This window comes from Pleuronectes platessa, chromosome 7, assembly GCF_947347685.1.
Source record: "Pleuronectes platessa chromosome 7, fPlePla1.1, whole genome shotgun sequence".
NCBI classification, from domain to species: Eukaryota; Metazoa; Chordata; class Actinopteri; order Pleuronectiformes; family Pleuronectidae; genus Pleuronectes; species Pleuronectes platessa.
In genome coordinates, this window is record NC_070632.1 from 19,475,858 (window position 1) to 19,500,785 (window position 24,928).

Below are 24,928 nucleotides of genomic sequence, written 5' to 3' on the forward strand. Positions count from 1 at the left end.
CTGGGGAAGACAATAATTATCAAGGTAAGTTTAGTTCAGCCTTGTAAAATAATGTGGCTTTGAAAAGACGCCAATTAGTAGAAGAAGAATCACCCACACATATAGAGTTCACACCTCAGAGGCTGTGTCTGTGCCAGTAATATTGTATTATTAGGAAATTTCACACGTCTCCCATGTCCCCTGCTATGTCTTCTGCTTCTCACTGCTAACTCTGTACTCCACTAACTAAAACATTACACACTCCTCAATTCAAGGGAGGACAGCCTAAATCTAAAATAGATATAAAAAAGACTTTACCGAATTATTTCCTGGGCTTATGACAGATTCTGAAAGCTCACAGAGATGTAGGGGTGTGCGCACCATCGCCGTTGTGGCAGGTAAATTCACACCTGTAGCTCTGAAATAAAAGCTTATCTAAGTAACAAAGGCTAGGGCGGCCGTGATGTTATTCCCTTTTACTGCTATCAGAGAACTCCCTGAAAATCCAGACTGTTTGCTGTTCTGACTCCTTAATGGTGGAATGAGCTCCACATGGACATCCGGACAGCAGAAAGTTTACACATCTTCCTCCGCACACTAAAAACACACCTCTTCCGACTATACCTTGAATAACATTTTAAAACTAACGATTTAGTGGCCCTTAAATGGCACTTATATTACTTTTGTATTTTTGCTTTTTTGAAGAAATTGTACTCTCTTTTTTTTTTTAAAGATTATTTTTTGGCATTTTTTATGCTTTATTGATAGTTTCAGAGACAGAGTTGAAATGGGGCAGAGAGGGGAGTGACATGCAGAGAATGACCGCGGGCTGGAATCGAACCCGGGTCCGCTGCTGGCCGAGGCCCATGGGGGGGACGCCCTACCAACCGAGCTAAGGGCGCCCCAAATTGTACTCTCTTGACTCTTGTTGTTCTGGGTTTGTACCATCATGGTGGAATGCACTTATTTTAAGTCCCTTTGGATAAAAGCATAAGCTAAATGAAATGTAATGTAAAAAAAACCTAAACCAACAGTGAATTTATCCTGCTGCTTTTTAGGATTAGCACCTGTACGTGTAACTATAGTCTTATGGCTCCAGGTCATACATGACAGGGACTCCTTCATTACAACAACCCGGTTTGTTAAGTTGGGTAATAACTCCACTAACACATTGACTCACTCTGAGCTTTAAATCCTTGAATCTGTGAAGTACTTTTAATTAAAAATACAAACTATGTATGAGAGCTAAACTTTTGTAATTATTTTAACAAATATTGCAATTAAACCCTGATTTCAGTAGGAACGACACACCCATGCTTCATTTACATGAATTGTGTCTTCGTGCACCTATTGAAATTTCTATAATATTTTGATCAACTGTTTGCAGCACATTTCTGTATTTGCATGTGATGTGACCACTGGCAGCGAATGTGTCGTCAAAGTGATCAAGTTTGATTCTTAATTTGTGTTTTTTCTATTTGCGTGTGTTTTCTTAATTTGAAGTGCGTTGAGCCTGCTCAATGTTAGCAGATGGGCCAAAGTAAAAAGTCAAAGAACTCATCATATATATTGTTCTCAAAGATAGTTTCTGCAATCTTAGGTAGCACTTTTCACACTAATGTTTGTGTTAATTTTGTTATTAGATAATATAAAAACAGGGTGAAATGTAAACATGTACTGATAAAGTGTGTTATACAACTGGCTGCACCAGATATTTTGGCTTTGCACGACAAGAGGAAGTGGAGAGTTTATCCAACACTTGATACTTCTCTCAAAAAGTACAATACAAAAATCATCTGAAAACCACTAATGTCACTATACAAATTATTCATTCAATAGTAAATGAGTAGATCAGTGCAAAGCAATGAAATGGCCCTGACATCATCAAGCCCTGCTGCTGATGGGGCTAAAAAGAAAACAAGGAAAATCTTGATGTGCTTTTTAAGCATCTTGCATCGGTCAACATCACAATTGCAAAATATGCGTCTACCGACATTATCAGACCCCATGATCACCGCTTGGTAGTAAACATCTACTGTGTGCAGTATAATTACATTAATGAGGAAGGTCTTGGAGTTCAGAAGGTTGGAAAACTGGTTGAGTGCCTGGGTCACCGTGGCCCTTCGAGCCTGTGGGATGTCGAGCTTCCCTGTGATCATCACATCATTGGCCCCATCTTTGGAAGGCAGGAAGAACACACGCTCTGTGTAGGTCTTGTAGTCCAGGAAGGGTATCCGTCCCTCGCTCAGGTCGTTGGTGTGGTCCTCCATCTCGATCATCAAGTCTGCGAGACAGAGATAAAAACCCGGTTCATCGTCATTTTTGTCTGACTGGCACATAATGTCGGCAATGAAAGATTGTTTTATAAATGGTTCCTGCAAACTACTTGTCATTGTGATGATAATATCAGGTTAAAGTGGAGAATTTATATCATTCACTGCAGTGCAATGCATCAGAGGAATGTAATCAGAGCTTTGATGCACTTCATTACTTGATAGCTTCTCAGAGACATGGATCCATTGAGGAGCTTTAACGATCCTGTCAAGCTTCTCTTACCTGTGAATTCTTTCTTGCAGCGGTCACGTACGCTCTCCTCAAGATTCTCGAGCTGGTGTTTCACCTTCTCGTACTCCCTCTCTGCCTGCTGACTCTTTCTCCTAAACACAAAAACACAATACAGGTCTCATTAAAGCAAAACTTGGCCGTAATATAACTCCCTGTTTTAACTCCAGCATAGAAAAGGAGGTATTTAAACTTTTGCTCACAGACTACGCACTTGAGTTTAGTCAGGATAATCGTTAATTCATAATTCCTTGAGAACTTGATGACACTTTTTCTCTTTGGTTCTTACAAAAATGATGACTACCACAGCTATTATTCCTCAACGGTGGGTTTGCTGTATCTGATGTAGGTGTTTTATGAATATTTAGAAGAAAAAAAACAGCAGGTTTAACAATCACATGATTACCTGTAAAAACATATGTGCATGTGTTAGTGGAGGTGTAATGTAAAGAAAATTAAATTAATTTCAGTTAATCTCAAAAGAGACAAAAAGGATATAATAGTAATTTTTTCGAGTGCTGCTGTGGATCAAAGCAGAGTGAAAACATCTTTAATACTGCAGATTTAAATAACTATACAAATACACCTTAGATGCACAAGTCTACATTCATGGATATATACAATAAAACTAAATCCTTGGAGTGAAGAGAACTGCTTACAGCATTATTCATATATTTATTAACTATCAATAAGGTAAACAAACATGCTAATTTAAATCTAGTTTAGTCTAGTTGAATAATGTACTTTTTTAAATTATTTTACTGTGGGACTGTGGTATTTTAATGATATTTTCTTTCCAAGCCCTGGATACACCATGCCTTCTTTAACCTCTCTAAAACATTGTTGTATCTGCTTAGCGCTTTACAAGTTTTGCCAATTTTATTTATTTGCTGATGAGCATTTTCTCAAACTGCTACAGAAAACATGATGCAGTCATTCTGTTGTCTGGGGCTAAGAGACAAAACAACTTTTCAAATGGGACAATCTGTGCAGCAGTGTCCCTCCAAAATCCCAAATGAATCCACTGTACTTGGATTACTGCTTTTAGAGTCTGATAAAAGTTGAGGAAAAAAACATTTAAACTAAATAATAATTTCTTTGCAATTTAATTTACACATTCAGGAAAACCAAAACAATTAAAGAAGAGTTACGGGGTCACTAGCTAATCAGGCCGTACACACAAGCAAATAGCATAAAATACTTCAGTAATTGTTTGGTCAATCCTGAGGAATATTCTGATTATTTGCTCAGCAACCCACAGAAATAGTCCCTCCCGCAAAAACAAGGGTAAAATAGTAACAGTAAACAAATCTTAAACAGCACTAATAGAGATTATAGAGTGACATTTAACTTCAGAGTCAACAATTTCCACCAATCTCAATCTGCAATTACAAGATGTTCGCTTTCTTCATTATTATTAAAGTGAGTGTGAAGTTGAGCTGCTCACCTGTAGCAGTAGAGAGAGATGGCGATGATCATCAGCATGGGCACAATGACAGCAGGGATGATGATGTAGAGCGAGGACTCATTCTTATTCTCGTACCGTACCGAGCCAACCACCCACTCTCCCTTCCCAAACTTGATCTGCGGATAAACACGGAGAGGAAACGTTATTATCTGCACCGTTTTAGCCGCAGATATATTCAGGATGGTGTCGATGGTAAAGATTCAACAGAACAACCTTAGAAAGGAAGATGGGGACAGAGGAGAATCTACATAATTGCCCACAGCTCTGCTAAAACAGCTGAGGGACCTTTCAGGGTCCTCTGGAAGTGCTGCGGCGACGCTCAAGTCGGTCGCCCACGTTAACTGAACAAATGCATAGGTATATCGAGCCAACACTTTATAATCAAGTTTCTTTCATGCAGTTATAGGTTCTACTCTTGATAGTGGCGCGGTGTCAATTCTTTATACAAAGCACAGACTTAAAACAATAGCTCGCTTAGAAGAAATGAGACGGGGTTACAGTATTCATCACAGTCGGCTCGGCTGTAATTAAATGTGATTATAAGGGCCTGTAGCTACATGAAAATTGTTCAACCAGTGAAAAAATGGGGTCTCAACTAGTACAGAGGACACGCCGAGAGTTATAAAGATTCATGATCCATGCAGGAACTCATCTACAAGTCTGTGCATGTCTGCCGTGGTGGAGGGGAACTCAGTCAGGTATTTTATTTCAGGTACTTGTACTTTATTTGAGTGTTTTCTTTTCATGACATTTATACTTTTACTGCACTTATGTCAGTTATTTTACAAATGTCATTTTTGGCACACAAGACATAGAGAACTTTTAAAATATGATACGTCAATATAGATTTACGGTAACTGCCCAACAGTATGCATGATACCATAATATCTTAAAGAGTTCATAGGACCCTATTTCCCAACAACAGGAGGGTTTCCGGAACATTCAGACATCAGCGTCTACTACGAGTATGGTCTTTTGATCTTTTAGGTTTTTTTGCATCTGTCATGTATTAGACATGTCATCACCGCGACCATTCGCTCGTAGTGAATTTTCTGGACATTTCCCTGATGTATTCTCACACGGTCTCGCTCAGATGTTTAATGACGGGGCTGGCGGGAAAAGTTATGTAAAATTCCAGTAGCCACTGACTCAGACATTTATGTTCTCATTTACCCTCTGGGAAGAAAAAAAAACCAGGAAAAGGTCCAGAGTTCAACACACGTCTGAAAGCAGCCTAGGAGTGGAATGTGAGGGGGAGCCTCAGGTAGGGCAACAGCTGCTCCATGTTTACGAGCAGGCTTCAAACGTTCCTCTTCGATAAAGGTTAGAGTTAGTGCTGGCTCAGGCTTCCCTCTATCCAACCCCTAGCTATGCTGCTTCGCATGATGCAACAACCTCCTCTCTCCATCTGTATGTATTCATATTACAATTACTATACATCTGTATGTGGAACTTGCATTATGCCCTGACCCCCTTTGCCCAGTTCTGCCCAAGCTTTCTCCCTCTTTCTGTCTCCTATATTAAGATGTCTTTATTTTTTTTTTAATAGGTTGCTTTTGTGACAATATTCAGTGTAGGTAAATAATAAAAGAGACCTGCTCTATATGAAAATGTGCCCTGATATAACTTCTGTCACGGTTTTGGTACTATAATAATAAAATGGAACTGACTTGACTATTGAAGACGATTGGAAACCACTTTGATAACTGTTTAAGTCAACATATATGATTGAAAATGCTCAAATATACGTATATACTGCATTTCTGACAATTTCAAAGAATTAAATTAAGATAAAAGCCATTATCCTGTAGCTTAAATTAGCTGATGAGATAGATTAAAACTTACATGATTGATTATAATTTTACTCGCTAATTCTAAACACTCTTGCTCCAATTTGTTTTCTTTACATAACTGATCTAATCATATATTTAAGAGGTTAAGCCCAATTTGGAAATGTGACATTTTCAAAACTAATTTTGATACTTATCTAGTTAATAACTTTATTTGGAGGTTTGGATGATTTGATGGACAAAACAAACCTGGTGATGGAAAAATTCCCAATCATTACAATGTTCTTAATTTTCATGAAGCGAACAATTAATCTGTAATTGATTTAATCATCTTCAACAGGAAGAAGCTACTGACACACTGATGCATGTGTAATAATACTTACACACTATTACTCACGCTATTACTTTTAACATTTACAAAAATAACAATATCAGGGCATAACTTTCAAATGCAACAGAGTTATTATGCAGTGCGGCATTTGTGGCACTGACGTAAAGGATCTAAAACATTTGTGTCTGTGTCATAACTGACCGCTAGATCCAGCAGCTCGGGTCGGGTGTCTCTGCGCTGGCGTCTGGAGCGAGCTCGGGGCTGTGAGGAGGGCGGGTCCAAGAACAGCTTATCGTCCTGAAGTGTGTTGACCAGACAGGAAACGTCACCAACAAACGCCTGAGCCTCTTTGGCCGTCATAGCCTTGGAGAATCCACGGCCCTGCAGGGGAAGAGCAACAGTAATTCTCAAAGAGTAGTGATTTAAAAAAACAATTAGGGGGGGGGGGGGAGAATTAATTACTGCCTTTCTAAACAATCAAGACGCTGCATCATATGTTGAATATTAAAAAACATTATTGTAAACGTTTTCATTTGTAATGGGTGGAAAGTTTACAACAGCTCTTCCACAATGAGCGCCAAAACTAATTAGAAAGATTAAGATTATAGTCATTGTAAGCACATAAGTAATTTATTTCATAAATCACTGTAGGCAAAGCTCCAGTCAATCCCACAGCTCTGGCAAGGCACCGCTCACTTTGAGATTCTACAGCTCTCTTCTGTATCTACACAGACATGCCTTCAATTATTCTAATGCAGTCTGCAATATAAGAAAGGTGAAAATATCCCGGGTAAACCACAGAAGAGTAATTGGAAAAAGCCTCAGAGCTTTTTTAGCAGATGCCTTTCCAGTCTAATTTACCTGAAGTGTGTTTACTGAAATACACTTGGAGAGAAAATACTGTGGAGCCCTGAAGCTGACGTAAAGAAGGCTATCAGGAGGAATCTGAGCCATTCTGATTAATTGGTTATTGGTTCAGCTTCTCACTGGGGAGGATTTGCTGCTTGTCGTTGTCGCATGTGACAGTAAAGTGAATATGTTTTGGATTTGAAGAAAGACTGTCAGACAAACTGAAAACATCTAGGCAAGTATGAAGGGCATTTCTCAGTGTTTTCTGTAATTATATACAACCAAATTGACAAAATAACAAAAAACAACGGCAGCGAGTACCAGAAAGAAAAAAAACAGCCGATAGAATAAATGAAGTGTCCTCTTTCTGTTTAGTTTTTTTCTTGCCATATGTCTGTTCTATTTTTGTACTCCACATAACTGGCCTTTACATATACAGTACTACAGTATACAACTGAACCCATTATAGACACATGTCAAATCGGACTCAACTTCTAATCAAGTTGTCAGAAAGACAAGACTTTACTAACAATACAGTATAATGTATTTTAACTAACATAATTATATATAACGAATATATTAAATATATAGAGCAGCTGCTCCAAAACTGATTGTATAATGAAACTGTATTTTCTTGCTAAACCTCAACACCAGTTTCACATTTGAAACCAAAAAGAGGATTGTTTGATATTGGACTGAGCAATCTATTGAGTTCTAAGAAGATGAGAGAATGATCTGCAAAATGCTTAATAATAAAGAATGAAAATAAAAAACACAATAAAAAAATAAGTCTATCCGAAGGAATCTTTTTTACAAATTCAGCTTCTCACTTTCCTGATTCTCTGCTCGTCTAAAGTGTTTTGATTCACTGTAAAGAAGGATAATTATCTCTACTTTCTGATATTTAATATAAATAATAACAATTCTCTACAATTTATTCAACCTTAAAATGTGGGGAAAATTACATTATTATTTCTGAATTCAATCGCCAATTCTCTTGTTCCATTTTTTACTCAATATAAGTGGTCTTATAATTATAATATAAAATAATAAAATTAGAAACAGAAAAAGAAAAATGTCTACCTCAATCGTCTAATGTGTTAATGACCTTGTGCCCAGACTATTTAACAGAAATGGGTCTTTACAATAAGAGCAATTTTCTCATCCTTCTATTAGAGTTGAACTCACGCCCCCTCTCTCTCTCTTTTCTCTCTTTCTTCTTCCTTTTTATTCATTCATTTATTTATTTATTTTATTTATATATATATTTTTTTTTATTTATGTATATTTTATTTTTTCTTTCCTTTTAATTTGTTTATACTGTGCAGCTTTAATACTTAATTGTTACTTAATATAATTTCCAGTTATCTATCTATCATTATTGTTGTTGTTTTCATTGAGTTGTGTAATGTGTTGTTTGCTGGACCACGTTCATGTGGTCCATAAAATAAGAAAAACTTCCTAGGAGGAAGACTGTATATACTACTCTTGATCAAGATGCGCAATGTTTTTGTGGTATCAATGTCTTTGTGTATTGCTGATTGTCGTGCTGAGATTTTATGATACCCAATGTAAATTTGACATTGATTTCTGTCCTACTGTGCCTTACCTCCTAATAAAAATATTTAAAAAAAAAAAAAAAAGAGTTGAACTCACGTTTGCTATTTGCGACTTCTGATTTACATTAGTCTCAATTAATTTGATCACACCACTGAGCTAAAAGAATAAATGTTAGATAATTTATAAACACAATGATACTCAACCATAGCAGCTAAAGAGTGAAAATGTGTCACAGTAACTGCAGCTCAGCATCTTCCCCCTTATAATCCTCAAGTCAGATAATAAAACCATTTGTCTTAATTCCTTCACGCTAATTAGGCTGTTTCCTCGGAAACACAGCGCCATCTCATAGGCTGCCCGGCATGCACTCACAGTGACGATGATGATGCTGGCCTCGGTGATGACCTTCTTCGTCAGTTCATTGAAGGAGGGGTCGGGGTGGTAGTCGAAGGGCTTCAGCTCCCTCTCCCAGTTGTCCAGTTTAATGGAGGTTTTAAAGGGCTGGTTCAGGGAGGCGTTCACCGTTGGAGATAGAAACTGGATCACCGTGTCGTTCTTTTCGCGTGCGTTCTGAAAGTGTCAGAGGGACAGTTAAGTGTCATGACTCAAAAATAAACGGTGACATGGAGAAAATAAGCAAGACGGGAGGGATGTGTGTGTGTGTGTGTGTGGGGGGGGGGGGGGTGGTTTAGTAAAATGGGGAAGGTACAATTACGTGACACTTTTGAGTCATTCTATTAAAATCCTAATCTCCCGTCGTAGAATAGCAGCCTCTGTTAAATCTGTGTGCACGTCGAGCCATTCCTCCTCTGGCTCTGTTTGTTTGTGTTTGAGCAACTGGACCGATGGTGATATTTCTGTCACTCTCTGATTGTTTCCACATGGGGCTGACAACAGTGTGTGTGACAGCTGAACCCTGCAGCCCTACACCAAAACAATTGTGCTTTTCAGGAGGACACAGCGAAAAGCACTGGCTTTATAAAAGTCAAGCAGAAATACTTAGTGTTAAACATGTATGTAAGATGTGGGAGGTTGTACCAGTTGAATGTCTTTTGTCATTAAACCACACAGAGGATTGTGATCTGCCAACTATCTGTAAATCTATATCTAGGCTCAGTTCTAGGTTCACAGCAATAAAATAGTTAATTACTAAATTAATTTGCAGTATTAAATAAATATCTGCTCAGACCTTGTGTTAACGAGCGTTGGGAGTGAATCGATCACAAGTGGACAGCTGAGTGTGTCTGTTCACACCTGGCATTAGCACAAGCGTCTCCAGTGTCCACTTGAGTTTAGATCTCTGTCCTGCTCTATATGCAAATACACATGCAGGTCATTTCTGTTTGCAATTACTTAATGATGTTGTGTTAGTAAGTCTGACTGAGCGAGAGATGTGGCCCAGGATGCTTGGTGCTAAAAGAATGTGATATGCCCCGTTACCTTTAATCCTCTTTAGGCCAAAGATGTCATGTTAAACTACCGTAGTTTTGTTGGTTGGTTCAGTTTGCTAAACAACAACAACAACATCTGGCAGAAAATGTTGCAAATACTTTTCACTATGCAGTAAAAAAAAAAAAAAAAGTATATTTTCTTAATCACCACCACTGCTTTGAGCCCCTTACTTGACCTAAAATCTTATCAACATGCTACTACCAAAAGACAGCAGCCAAAATGACTCTAGATATTTGGCTGTACTTCAGTGGATGGACTTAAACCAAGAGAAGCTTAATGAAGTTGACCAGCCTTTGACATAACACATTACATCTGATGTTAGTTTGCAGCAAATCTTTGCTGTCCCTGGGCAGCAAGGATTTGGCCGGGAGTAAAGTGGTAAAGATCAGCACGGTGGCATAATCTTCTGCAACCTTAATGCCGGCATTAAATTTAGCCCTTTAAATGAAATGAGCAAAATTGCTGCTGCTTAACACAGCGCAGTTCACTGGAGGGCAGGTGCCAGCAAGCTGCTGTGTGCCACTCCTTCAGGTTCCCTGGCAGACTCCGCTCGACTTAATTAAGCTGGCTGAGGAACTTAGTTCGATTTTGTGGGAGGGTGAAACAGTGGTGCTGCTATCTGCATCCTACAGGTTTTAAGGATTTATGGTCTGAGAAGTGAAGTGGTGCAAGTGAAGATGAAGTAATACAGGCTTTTGAAATCCCACTGATCAGTGGAAGCAAACAGAAGAGGAGATTCGTATGTGCGTGTGTGCAGTCTCAAACATCAAATGCTTCACAGAGTTTAAATGTCACCACTGTAGTTCTCAAAAAAAAGAATCATAGGGAAGAGACAGAAAGCGTTGGGAACAATGTAAATATCCCATGAAGCCGATTTCAGACGTGCACTGAACTCTGCCTATCTTCTGTATTTCCTCTGGAGGAGGTTCATGTGTCAACGCAAATGTTGTTGCATTCTCTGCAGACTTTCTCCCCATGGCTTCCTAGTATATGTCCGTAAAAATCCAGGAGAATCCGATGTGTGAACACAGCAGGGGATTCCCAACTGGATTCACAGTGAGCAAGTGGGGGGGATTGATGGGGCTTTGAAAGCTCGACATACGCAAAAATGAAAACGGTGCCTGTGTGTTGTCAAGAAAATCATGGGATCTCCGCAGCAGAGTTTATACATCACTTCCTGCCTCTGCCTGCTACACCCGGCTGCTCCACCTCTCGCCTGAATAATGCAGAGGATTTGTTGCTGTTTGAACCTCGAGCTGCATTGTGCATGTTTGAGAGGCAAACTGCAGGTAAACTCCAGAGCCAATTTTCCAGATTTTACTCACAGGTCATGTCTGAAAACGGCTTTAGAGCTGCATAGTGACAGAATAAATACATAAATAAATAAATAAATAAAAGGAAACCTCCAAAGCTGTTGAGTTGTCTCCAGTCACCATCAGCACGGCAGTCTGGATCAGGTCAAAACCAGAGCCAGTCACCACAATGTTCCTGCCTCCACTGAAACACACAAAACAACACATTTAAGAGCATAGATATATCGTCCCACAATAAGATGAACTCACGGGAAGATTTATAAGAAGACGGACACATTTCTACAATTGCATCGGGGGTATTTTCACCAGGAATTGTGAGTCAGAGAAAATTAAATAGGTTCAGTTGTAAAGATGTGTTAAAATTGTTAGAAAATTGGTTGAGACTATTCAGTGAAAATAAGGGCAATTGATTGATTGGACAATCAGTTGTTGACAACACTGATAGGTTGATGCATCCAATATTAAAAAAAAATGTTAACTGAATCTTAAAGCTAATTAGTCATTATGATGATCCGTCGAAGAAATGTTCTCTGTCTGAACCTCTCTGAATGTAAATGAAATACCCCTCGTCGAATGCTTCCATTTTCAGTGATCATCACAGAGTTTGTTACATCAAATGGTGGCATTTGTATTCCCTTAACCTAAACATGAGTGTGAGAAATATTCTGCGCACACTGCAAATCTCGTAGGGTTCGTGGCATTTATAACCTTTATCAAGGTTTTGGGCCAGAGAGAAGCTTAGAGGGCAGAGAACAAGGCAGGTGGCTCTCATAGTGTTCAGTTTTCCATATAGACTACTTTTGGTTCAACCTTGTCATCGAAGCCAACTGAGCAGTTTTTTGGGGGGGGATTCTCTACTTTAAAAACAAAAGCAGAGCTTCAAGCATTCAAAGGGAAATTTGTTTGTTCGTCAACCTTGTTCTTATTGTCCTATTTTGTCTATTATGATGACGCTCAGTCCAAATAACACTTTTCTCATTCTGCTGTAGATAATTGGGAAACAGTGACTTCTTTATGAACAATAGTAATAAGCAGACGGAGCCTCCTACAGCTTTCTTTACATTTTGAAGTCTATTTACATCAAACAGATGTGGGATGTGGGAACAAACAAAGACTATTGTTTGGTTGTTTGGTCGTTTAATTAGTGTAATACACAACTCTGTGGCAGTAGTTGAACCTAAGTTAAATGTTACTTTTAATTCAAACTCAATGTGAAAATGATAACATTTTGATGTTTATCAGGTGTAATGCTCACCACATACACCATCTTAGGTGCTAACATATGCTAATTAGCAATACAAGCTCAGCAGAGACTGAAGCAAACAGTATTGCACAAGGGGACATTTTAAGCAATCATAGTTCATTGTCAGCTTGACATGAATATGCATAACAGATTTTGTAGCAATACGTCAAATAGTTGTAATGACATTTCAACCAAAACCCAGAATTGTTTACCTCATGGTGACACAAGAGGATCACAAAAGACTCAGCTTTTCCTCTGGGGACTATGAACCCATGACAAAAATGTCATGGTAATTCATATACTAGTTATTGAAATGGACCAATGTTCCCTAAAGCCATATAGCAGATATTAAAGCAGAGGTGTGCAGACTTTTTATCCCGAGGGCCACATATAGAAAAAGATACGAAGGTCCGGGCCACTCACGGCGCCACCCCCCCTGCCCTGGAGCGGACTGTCCTGGAGCGGACTGCCCTGACGCTTTTATCCAAAGCAACTTACAATAAGTGCATTCAAGGGTACAAACCCAGAACAGCAAGAATCAAGAAAGTATAATATATTCAAAAATAGAGCTAAACTACAAAGTGCTATAAGTAAGTGCCATTAAAGTACTACTAAATTGTTGGTTTTTTTTTTTTTAATTTTTTTTAATTTTTAATTTCATTATTTATTTATTTTTTGAGGCGGGCCAATTTAAAATGGAAGGCAGGCCGCAGATGGCCCGCGGGCCGTAGTTTGGACACCCCTGTATTAAAGCATCCTTTAAAGCATAATTGCATGATTTCACTGAACCTCCAATCCAGTCCTATATACCTTCAGTTAAATAAAAGCAGAAAAAAAACAAATATATGTAAATCATAAGATGCTAAAAGGAACCAATGAATATCATAAGCAATGTCATTAGAGGTAGGAGAAATGCAGGATGCTACATGAAACTGACCAGACAAAGCTTCCTTTGGGTTGATGGTCCAGCACGATGGGATTTTCCAAGAACTGGAAGGCATTTGGAATGGATGTTGTGGTAGTCTTTCCATACTTCACTATGATGGTGAGAGGGTCGGAGGGCACCTTATCTGCTCGATATTCTCCTGTCCTGCAGGTGATCTTTTCTCCGAAATGCTCCCTGTCAAGACAAGGACACACCTCAGTACTGGCTGGCTCGAAGAGTGGGGGCCACACAAGGTCACCGTGAAGTGGAAGCCAACATAGCAGCAGCCTGACAGCTTGTTAAATCCTGGCTTTGCTGCTTCTCTAGCTCGTTATTTTTCGGTTACCTCTGCCTAAAATGTCACTGTGGGCTGGTTTTGACAGAACACTCATGGTCACAACAGCAAAGGCAAATGGTAAAGTGAAAAAAAAAAAATCCTGCTTATGCACCAAAAGTTAAGGTCAATTCCATTTTCTCTTCAGGAATGAAAAAAAAAAAGAACTATCAATTTACGGGCTTCAAAGTGTGCATACTGTAGAACTTCAATAGAATACAATGTCTGAATAACAAGTAGCACTTATCAACTTAAGAGAGTGAATTGAAAGAGAATTGGTCTTTGCGTGACAATTATTGAGAAAAGAGTTTCCTTACACAGCGCAGTCCACCCCTCCAATGGTAACCCGGACATCATCCTTACTGCCAGTGTCAAGAAAGTGGCCATTAATCGCAATGAGGGTGCCGCCCGCCTTAGGACCTCTGGTCGGCGTCACCGTCTCTGGAATCGGGTCCTGGTGGGAGGGAGGGTGTCACACGATACAGCACGAACACATACTCATCTTTTCTCTACAAGGATTTACAATCACTAAGAAGCTCACACACACAGGCAAACACAGATACAGTATAATGTCGTTAAACACACACACACACACATTTCCTCCCACCGTCCTTGATCCGCCCCTTTTATCAGAAATGTTTACTCACTCACACATGCATGCATGCACACGTTTGTACTTCTATCTTATTGGGGACACTCGTTGACATAATGCATTCCCCAGCCCCTTACTCTAACCATCCAAACTAAATAACTAACCCTAACCCTTAAACCAAATCTTAACCCTCAAACAGCCCATTGAAAAAGTGAGGACTGGTCAAAATGTCCTCACTTTCCAAAAATGTCATCGCTCTGTAGGGTCTATGCTTAAAATGGTCCTCACAAAGTATATATAGTAGAGGAACACTCTTACACACATTATGTTATTTTATTTCCTACCTACAGAGAAGCCCTTATCAGTACATAGCAAGGGCATTTCATTTTCCATGTTCAAATACACCATCTAATGTATTGGTAAATGAATAACCTCCATGCAGTCACACTGAAATGGTAAAGTATTGTAAGAATGTGCATGCATTCCTCTTTAACCAGACGCTGTACAGTAGTCCCCCTTTTCTCTCTAATACTTTAACAGACTGCAGCGGTGCTATTTAACTGGCTTTTCATATCTGTGGTTCCACTAAAGCTTCCCCACAGGGGAGTGCTCTGCCTAACTGTTGACTCAGCAAATTGAGGCAGATGTGGTGCTTGTATAATTGTGTGTGTGTGTGTGTGTGTGTGGGGGGAGGGGGGGGGGGGGGGGGGGGGGTGTGTGTGTGCGCGTGTTTTTCTATGTTTTGTGAACAAATTTCCATCACTGTGAGGATACTTTCATTGGTGCGCAAGTGTTTTGGGGTTAAGGACTCAGCTGTGAATTACGTTTATTTACAGACTTAAGCATTAATCTCTGATTGCTGAGGATAGGGGCTAGCGAACGCATTATGTCCTCACAATTAATGTAAGATTAGTGTGTGTTTAAGTGTGTGTGCAAACCAATTTTGGTTGAGACCATAATCTCGAGTTCATTTAGCTGGTCTCCACACCATCAAAGGACTGCTTAGGGGTTGAGACCTGGAATGTAAGATGTGTGTGTGTGTGTGTGTGTGTGTGTGTGTGTGTGTGTGTGTGTGTGTGTGTGTGTGTGTGTGTGTGTGTGTGTGTGCGCGCATCATGTTTAAGTTTAGGGGCAGGTGAATGTGTCATGTCGTTAATGTAAGGTGCGAGAGAAAGTGTGCGTGTCTGTGTTTGCTCTGGGGACAACAAAAATGTAATCCCCATATTGTAAATCATGTATCTATGATTAAGGTGAGTGTTAGTCTCCAGGACATCAACATAACTCAATGTTATGTCCACAGAAGACATGGAGACACATGTCTGTGTCCGTGCGTGTGTATGTAAGAAGAGTATTTACCCTGTAGGTGAAGACCATGGAGGACGTTCCTTTCTTCCCCCCCTCCACCTCCACCTCCACCTGGCCCCAGTGTTTTTTCACTTCAACAGGGCCAATCTCACACACCACGCTGGACAGGTCAACAGGAAAACAGGGAAGATAAGAACACATTTAAGACCATAACAAACCACCAACAAGGAGGTTGTGTTTTCAACCCCGTCTGTTTGTTTGTTTGTTTGTCCACAGGATTCTAGAAAAACAGTACCTGGCCGATTTGTACCAGACTCGGTGGAGGGATGGGGCACTGGCTAGAGAAGAACCCTCAAAATGTTGGAGTGGATCTGCTTTTTGTATCACTTTCATTAACATTCTGACATAACATTTTCTTTGGTCTTGGCAGTGTAATGCAATGTACTGAGAGCTAATTCCAGTTTTCATTACCAATTTACCTACTGATAATTTTCCTTGATTTATTATTTTGATGGAAACATTTACAAAGATATGTCAACTAAGGCAAAGTAATGCCTTTAACGCTCACATTAAAAAAGCTGGATCAAGGAGATGGTTTTGACACTTTTCTTTCAAATAAAAATGAAAATGTACTCTATATTAGAAATATTCCAATGCCTCTGGTTTGAGATTTGATTAACGTCTCTGAACCTGAAAAGCTAATGCAAATCAAAACTCTCATCTTTGTTAGTCTGACTTGCAGCCTTGAAACAGAACAAATAACCTTATGCCAGGTTTGTCCAGATGCATCCATTCGAGTTAGCTATGTGAAGTGTTCACGTGACTTCTAATATCTTTAATAACTTACGCGGCACTATTATTAAACCTAAAATTTTTTTGTTTTTTTTCTATGAAAGTCACTTTAAAAAAGAGAACTCAAAAGGCTTCGGTTAAAAAAGTGTGTGAACAGGTTAAAGCTGATATTTCATTAATGTTGTTGACTCCGGCAGCCATTACCTGAATTCTAAAGCCAGATTGACCAACTGACTCTCGGAGCTCAAAAACTGAAACCTCTGGGAATTTCCCCACATGGCAGCATCTGTAGTTACTGGAAACCCTGTGATAAACCGAACACGTCTCAGTCGGCTGCAGCCCTTAGTGGAAAATGTGCTACTGAGGTCCATTTACATGACAGCCCTCATTCGGGTAAACATGTGGGCAACAATTAACTAAGTAAACATAAGTAAAACTGTAATTTGATTTTAAAAATGAGCAAGTCAGCTACATAATCAGAGGCGGATCTATAATTTCTTTAAATAAGGAGTCATAAAGGGGCCGATTATATGTTCAACATCCATGCACAATTCCTGATACAGTAAGGTGCACATTTAAGTAATTCATTGTTTACCGTTATCTCTATAGCATTAAGCAAAAACAACAAAAAACCAGCCCGTCATTGAATTTATCTACAGACAGTACATGGGGCACCTCAGGGGCCAGTCAGATTTCCCCTGGGGGCCAGCGCCCTCCTGAGCCCGCCACTATAAACAACTCAAGCGTTTACGCAGCACATATAAAAACAAAATAGAGGATACAGTCGATACATGAGCTCCAAATGTAGATGTAATAAGGGAGAAAACATTCCAGCTGGTCTTATAAATCCCGGTTTGTGCCTCGCCATGCGGATGGCAGAGCAAGAATTCTCCGTATATGCAGATCCATCCTGCTCGTGTCAACAGGTCTATCTAGTAGCTGTGGGCCGACGATGTGGATCCTTTGAATGGATAATTTTTCATAAAATGAACACTTATTTCTAACACCCCTAGAGTGAATTTGCCAGAGTATTCCAGTTTTTTTTTGCCAATACTCAGCCCATTAAAGCTATTTTGAGATGAGGTGGAACAGGATGTCTGCAGCATGAAAACACCTCTCAAAATCTGCTGCAAATCCATGTGGCGTGTATTTAGTGCTTTGGTGAACACATATTTCCAAGAAGTCATGTTGCTGTGAAGCCAAAGAGAACGTCCTGTCCATCAGCAGTCACATATAACTGACTAAGTGGTCAGAGAATCTATTTAAAAACCACCTTTCAAGGCTGGGAGACGTCATTCCCCTGCAGTAAAAAGCAATAAGGTCCTTTTAGTCAGGTACTGCACTTGAATACCCTTATACTTGTACTTTGTCCAAGTAGTTTGATTGCATGATTTTTCATCACTAAAATGTAAGTACACATTGCACTTTTTACTCGACTACATTTATCTGACAGCTGCAGAATATATATATACCTTTTAATACAACCTTCAAGGAATATAACCTTCAGCATTGATAACACAGTGTTAACTTGTATTGCTAAACCGTATCCTCAATAATTAGACTATTAAATTCTTATGTGGAAGACATCAAGGGCTCGTGAAACTTCCTCCCCTTAGCCTTTACACTTAAATAACAGATTGAGGCCAAGAGAGGAAGAAAAAAAACCTGATGTTTTAGAGTCCACTGTGAAACTAGTATTTTTCCTTTTGCCCTGCGCTTTTTTCTTGAATCGGATTTTCAATAAAGGACGCTCTAACTCTCAGTTTCCTCCAACGTTGTCCCCTTTTAAATAGAGTCATTCTGTTTCTGAATCAACCTGCATCTGGAGACTTTCAGATCAATACACTGGTATAATCAGCCAGTTAAATTATTCCACCCAATATACAGCCATTACCTAGAGGAAAACCAAAGCACTCTCAATACTTAGCCTTGGATAAAACCCGTCAGCATACGATAAAAAGACATTGTACAGATATATTTGCATAAATACTTTTCATCAAGGTTTATGATTATTACCTCGTGGAGACAGAGTACTTCTCCTGCTGATGGATGCAGGGCTGTCCGACCACAGTGATGTTTTTAATGTCTTCCCTGTGGATACCAAGGTTAGTGCCCCGGATGGTGATGGAGATGCCTCCCAGCAGGGGTCCGAAACGAGGGATGATCTGGATGGGGAGATACACAGTGTGGAGGTGAGGTGGGCGTTTATAGCAAGACAGGATTAGATAACGTCTGATTCCGATTTGTGAAAGAAGATGTGATTCAAAAAGCACTCCCCTGTTTTGGATCCCAATACATATACTAGAGATGTCAAACTGAGAAGAAACGATACTTCCCTTGTTTCTGTATTATTCTAGTCACTTTCTGTTTAACCAGATCTCAACCCAACTTTGCATCTACGGGAGATTTCTGACTGACTTGGTCAAGACACCAAATGGTGAAAGTTATTTGTAGAAGAGTGGTGTCTGTGCCTCCGGTAGAGTCGGAGCAACTTGCAGAATTGATGCCAAGATACATCATAACTGTTCTTGTGGCGCATGGAGGCCCCAACACCCTCACTTAGACACTTTTTGTTGTTTTTTTCTTTAATTTGTCATCTGTCAGGATATATAGATTTTCCAACAAACCCCACAGATGCCTGATTGGATTGAGATCTGGGGTATTTTGAGGCCAAGGCCTTGAACTCTTTGTCATGTTCCTCAAGCTATTTTTTGCAGTGTGGCAAGATGCATTATCCTGGTGAAAGAGGCTGCTTCCATCAGGGAATATACGGTCGCTACTTGGTCTGCAAGAATATTTAATTTGGTCATGGGTTTTAAAGTAATTCAAAAATATTAAAACAGGAAACAACTTTTATCCTTGTGGCTGTATGTGGCAGTGTATATTTACTGAACAGGTTGAATAGGAGTGTGTATGGTCATAAGTTCTGTTGCATCAATACCATTACTGATTTTTGTCAATGACAATGAGACACCTACAATTAAGTGAGCAAAGAAAGAATTGATCCAATCTAAACGTGCAGATCAGCTCAAAGTGCCTTCAAGGAGAAACAGCTTTTCAACCTACCTGTCAGCGAGGAGGACAAAAAGACATGTGGCTGATAAAGTGCTTCAATGCGAGCACGAAAGACAATGCTTTTTCACCGCCAATCACCAGTCTTTAAAATAACTACTGTTTCCAGTTCAGGCATTGACACAGAGAGATGACAACACAGTAAATACTCACATCGGTGATCTGGGGGTCGGGGCATTCCATGTGGTGGGGTTCCGCAGAACCTTGTTGTGCACTGCACAGCCTATTGTACACACACGCCTTCTGCTTGGCGCACCACACGCAGCTGTACTTTGGGTCTGCGTTCTTACAGAGGCTGCAGTCCTCCCTCCCCATAGAGCAGTTGTAAAGGGTGACTAAATGAGAAGTAGTGAGAGGGAGAAACAAGCTGATTAATAGTCCATTATCACACAACTCTATTGCTTTTATTACAGTGAGTGTTTTTCTAAAAAGATGCTAGAATCAAAGATAAGCCGACATCGCACAGATAAAATGCAAACACAACTTTATATTAAATATTGGTGTCTAGAATGTCACTCAGTAGAGTTCATACCTCCACCAAGGCCAAACCTTATGAAACCACATTTTAATTCGAAAGATTTGATTTTCTAATTGGATCAGCACCAAATTGCACATTCATATCACCACCCTAAGCAAGATCCATCTATTATTCCCTATCTCGCAATGTTAAAGAAAGCGAAAAAATTTAATCCTGGATCCGCACCAAACCTTAATGGGTTCCTGACCCACACTGATCCCTCCATTACCTGGTGGTAATCTGTCCTGTCGTTTTTGCATAATTAACAGGCAGGCGGAAGCAAATATTATTTTAACTGGTGTTAGTGCATTAATAACACTGATGTTTACACCACATCTTTTGTTATAATACCATTATCATGAAAAATATGATAACTTTATATGTTTATATATTTTCTTATCTATTGTAAATCCCCTCCTAAACCCTGTAGCCCACTTCTGAAACCATCTGCTGTGAAATGCTCGTATTCTGAATTTTGAAAGCATGTCTGTGATCAGATCCAATAACTTTGTTTAGAAGATGACATGGAAACCATCCTACTTAAACTACTTGTGAGGAGCTCATCTGAATCCTTCATATCCTGTAGAAACATACGTGATGATACAGTTATAACAATTCACTTTCTGTTTAATCATCTATTGTCTGTCTAAGGTGCCCTCCTCGAGTCTAGCAGAGCTCCTGCACTGGGACTAGCGGTGCACACACAGGGCATTATAAATAAGATCTCCACATTAAAATGTGCGAGCGTACCGTTCAGCGTGCTGTCCATCTTCTTGCCTGACTCCTTGTCCTTCACGTAGAAAAGAACATTGGTCTCTGGTGACTTATTGTAGGAAAACTAAGAAATGAAAATGAAGAAAATGAATTATTAATACAGAATGGGGTGATTAATAGCACTTAAGCTCTAATCAGCAAACAATGTTGGCTGCTGCTCCCCCTCATGCCAATGGGGGGAAAAAAAAGGGGAAAAATGATACCCAGCCTGGCAGTTTTTCAGCTGAAGAAATCAATGTCGGAAAAAAAACATAGCTGGGGGCTTGGCACTGTTTGAGCCTCCCAATCACAGATTTCACTATGTGGAGGAGTACCGGAAATAACAGTGAGGGGGGTCTGACCGTTAGAGGGAGCTATAGAGTATCAAAGGCACTGTGGAAACCAGTGATTTGATTTTTAAGTTTGGAACACTGATGTGTGCATATAAAGTTTTTCAGCTGATCTGAGATCAAGTTGTGCTCTTCAGTATATTCCACTATGTCATAGCTGCTCCAATTTATACTTTGATAATCAGGTCCACTAATCAGCCATAGTTCAAGGACCTGCAGTGAGTGGAGGATAAATTTCCCACAAGCCATCTGAAAAAAGCTCAGTTATGGACAAAATCAGCAGTTCAGCATGAAACGGTCGCACTCACATTGAAGCCGCTGAAGGTATAGAACAGCCCCTCCTCAAGGTTGACCTCTTCCTCCACATTCCTCATGAGCTCAGTGCCGATGGTGAATGCACGACCCTGGAATAAGAATCAGAATCAGAATGTATTTATTGCCAAGTAGGTTTACACCTACCTGGAATTTGCTTTGGTTGAAGGTGCATACAATGAACATAAAACAGAAAAAACACAATATAACCTAAATACAAAATAAGAACACAACAAAACAAATTGAAATACTGTTCGGTGATCTCCTTTTTTCCTCATCACAGACAAGAAATGTAAAAGACTATTCTTGTGCGTGTAGATATAACCATGCCATCTGTGCCCACCTGGAGAAATATAGATTGGATTATCTTTCCTTGTCCCAACGGAAGGTGTGGTAGTGTTGGTAAACATGTTTTCAGTGGTAAGACATATAAATTCTGTGCCATCCAGGGGACAACTTAAAGCATGTAGAGGTGAATAAAAACAGGCATAGATCAGAATGTTAATTGATTCTCGATGTGAGAACACTAGAAAAATCCATAGGGCTGTTTGACTGAAAGCCTCTTTACGTCTGAGCTACACCGACATCAGTTCGGCGACCGAAATTTATAGATTATGATAAAATAATGGATTATTTTTTGCATCAGAAAAGTTTCTTTTGTCAGTGTGTGTATAGTTTTGTACGAGTTGGGAGTATCTATGAAATCACTGTTTAAAAAGCTGCGACCGATTGGTTCAGCATGGTCCTAACATGAAATTCCGTGCCTGTGCCACTTTACCTCATAGAGCTTCAGATTTATCCCCTCGAAGCTGATCTTCGTCTTGTAGCCGACGGGAACCAGCACAGGATCCGGATTCTCAAACTGAGGACACTTCGCTCCCTGAGAAGGCGTCAAACACAAATCAGATACTTTTCCTCCATTTTCAGTCATTTACATTTTAATATGCCAAGCACTTAACGGACACCCTCTCATCTGCAGCGACAGATAAGTGTATCGCCGCAACATCTGCTGACTTGTGAATTGAAATCCTCCACCCTTCAAACATTTGTCACGCAAGATATGGGAAGCTGATAGCAGGATTTTAGTTTTTTATTCATTTTCAGGGGGACTTTGGATCTCTGCGGCAGCATGTCATGTGTGGTGATTAGATGCGTCTTACTAAACTTTTCGGGCTGCACTTTGCCACAATTATCATCACACACACTCTAGGAGAAAAGAGTCCCTGACATTTGACCTTCGTGTAACCAACCTGGCGGTACTTGATGATGTTGGTGCCCACCACGCTGTCGTCCATGTCGCTGCAGGTGTGGTCCACTACGTTCCACTGGCAGCCCCACTGACTTGCCACGCATGACATGCATCTGAAAATACACAGAGATAAGCAGCCAAGATGAGAAAGTGCTTTTACACACACAATTATGCAGGAGCACACACACACACACACACACACACACACACATACATAAAAAAACACAGACAAACAAAAATCTAAAACATGCAAACTCATCAAAGAGTGTCCGGCATAAAAATCCATGCTCCTGACAACCAAATAGATCTCTGCAAGTTCACATAAGAAATACTCGTTCATCACACATTCCTCGGCATGAAAGAAATGAAGGGGGGAAAAAACATCAGGAAGGGGGAGAGGAAAAAATAGCAAGATCGACTTTCATTTTTTGATTAATGAAAAGGAAACGGAGGCAATTTCCTCAGCTCGGTAATAAAAGCAGGAGAGTGCAAAAATGCAAGAGGTGCATTCAAAACTACCATGCATCACAATTTACAAACAGAGCCTTGATCTCTCATCTGTTTGGGCGCGGTGATACGTTTGCATCAAGGTTGTCAGTGGATACTGTGTTCAGTGTCACTGTATTTTCAGTGAGTGACAGAGCAGAACTGATGGATGAAGAGTCTGACTCATTGGAACCTTCTGTAATCACGGTCTGCATCTCAGTGACTGGCAGAACAATACTAAGACACGGGAAAACCCCCAAGTCTACAGAATCCTATTGGAATAAGGGGCAAACACCTTCAGATGAGTGAATTTTAAGAGGATGAAGAAGAAAAACAATAGTTAGGTAACAGTTTTGCAACTAACCTGTGGTATGAATGCTGGTTTCTGATCAAGTACTGATCCGAAAACCATTACATTTAAAAAATGACAACATATACAACATATTTTAACTGCTGTATGCTACTCATCCTGGACTTTACAGAGTGAAATATTACCAAATTGCTGAACTTTTAGGTTTCTCTGGCTAATGCTACTCTATCGTAAATCACTTCTTGTTTGCTGCTCTAAAAACAGTACTTGCCAGTGGCAGTAAAGTGCAACTGATGTTTTGGAGCAGCGACGAAGAAAAGATTACCAGGAAAAGAAAACTATAGTTTTTCTTGTCTGGCTGAGACAAGCAATGTGATACAAAGTACTGACATGTACCAAAGATAAAACCAGTTGAAAATGTTATAATTATTTATAAGAAAATAATTCGAAAAGATAAAGGGACTTACGGTATGTTTTCAGATTTTCTCCCTGTAGCGGCACAGCTGTAGAACTTGAACTCCCGTGTAGAAAGCTCCACAGTCTCATTGACGAACACCGTAATGGCCACGGCAACAAAGTCTGGGGGAACAGCAAAGAGAGGGTTTGATATGTATTTACATTTACAACCAAGGAGTCTGAATATCAGAGGCACACAGTTCATTATAAGATCTTTCATTTATGCATCTGAAGATAGAACAGCACAGGAAGGATAAGCTCCGACTCACATGACATGACTTTTGAGTAATTCAATATAACCAAACACTTTTTAAATCTCTGAATTAACCGAATAGAGGTTATTCTTTCAGCCTCAAAAAGAACCACCAGCGCTTTTGAATTGCTTAGTATTGACCTACTTTAACATTTGCCTCTTTTAAACAGAGAAGAAGAGCTTGCATTATGTTGCATGTTCAAACTGAACCAAACAAAGGCGGGCATCATGCTGCCCCGGAGTGTGATTTCGGATAGCACTGCCAGCATTCTGGAATCAGAGGTGTGATGTGTAACACAGCAGCGTCAGTGTCTATCCAGTCATTCCGGCTCTGCCTTTTACACAGACCTCAATCTGGCTCTGCTGCGGAAAATCTGGATCTGCTCATTTGTTTTTCACAGAATCTCGACGCAGGATAATGGTACAACATTTCGGACTTGAACAGGCTGTGGAAAAGACGCAACAGACAGATCTCTTCTCCTGATGCGGATGATGAATTAACAGAAAAATAAGCAAGATCCACCTTTGTTGATCTTCTAATTTTGTGGTTCAAAAAACTAAATCTGCATTTTCTCAAATTACCTGAACCAAGTGACATGGGATCTAAACACGAGGCTTTTTGGGGTCCCTCAGGCTCTGTAGCACCAGAGCATTTGCTCAACACAAGTCAAAACA

The 24,928-nt window shown here is 39.8% G+C and overlaps 1 protein-coding gene across 2 annotated transcripts in view; it reads right to left on the bottom strand.

Moving 5' to 3' along the window:
* plxnb2b (plexin b2b) overlaps window positions 1-24,928 on the bottom strand; it is a 130,505-nt gene that overhangs the window by 16,623 nt on the left and 88,954 nt on the right. For both annotated transcript variants that reach the window (XM_053426247.1, XM_053426246.1), the window contains 16 exons: window positions 24,012-24,123; window positions 22,750-22,861; window positions 22,278-22,379; window positions 21,496-21,591; window positions 20,835-20,922; window positions 19,721-19,902; window positions 18,512-18,660; window positions 15,755-15,863; window positions 14,124-14,260; window positions 13,485-13,667; window positions 11,395-11,488; window positions 8,912-9,109; window positions 6,332-6,511; window positions 3,989-4,125; window positions 2,536-2,636; window positions 2,034-2,263 (listed from right to left, as the gene is read on the bottom strand). In XM_053426247.1, the coding sequence (XP_053282222.1) occupies window positions 2,034-2,263; window positions 2,536-2,636; window positions 3,989-4,125; window positions 6,332-6,511; window positions 8,912-9,109; window positions 11,395-11,488; window positions 13,485-13,667; window positions 14,124-14,260; window positions 15,755-15,863; window positions 18,512-18,660; window positions 19,721-19,902; window positions 20,835-20,922; window positions 21,496-21,591; window positions 22,278-22,379; window positions 22,750-22,861; window positions 24,012-24,123 (2,210 nt within the window). The remainder of the gene's footprint in view (window positions 1-2,033; window positions 2,264-2,535; window positions 2,637-3,988; window positions 4,126-6,331; window positions 6,512-8,911; window positions 9,110-11,394; window positions 11,489-13,484; window positions 13,668-14,123; window positions 14,261-15,754; window positions 15,864-18,511; window positions 18,661-19,720; window positions 19,903-20,834; window positions 20,923-21,495; window positions 21,592-22,277; window positions 22,380-22,749; window positions 22,862-24,011; window positions 24,124-24,928) is intronic.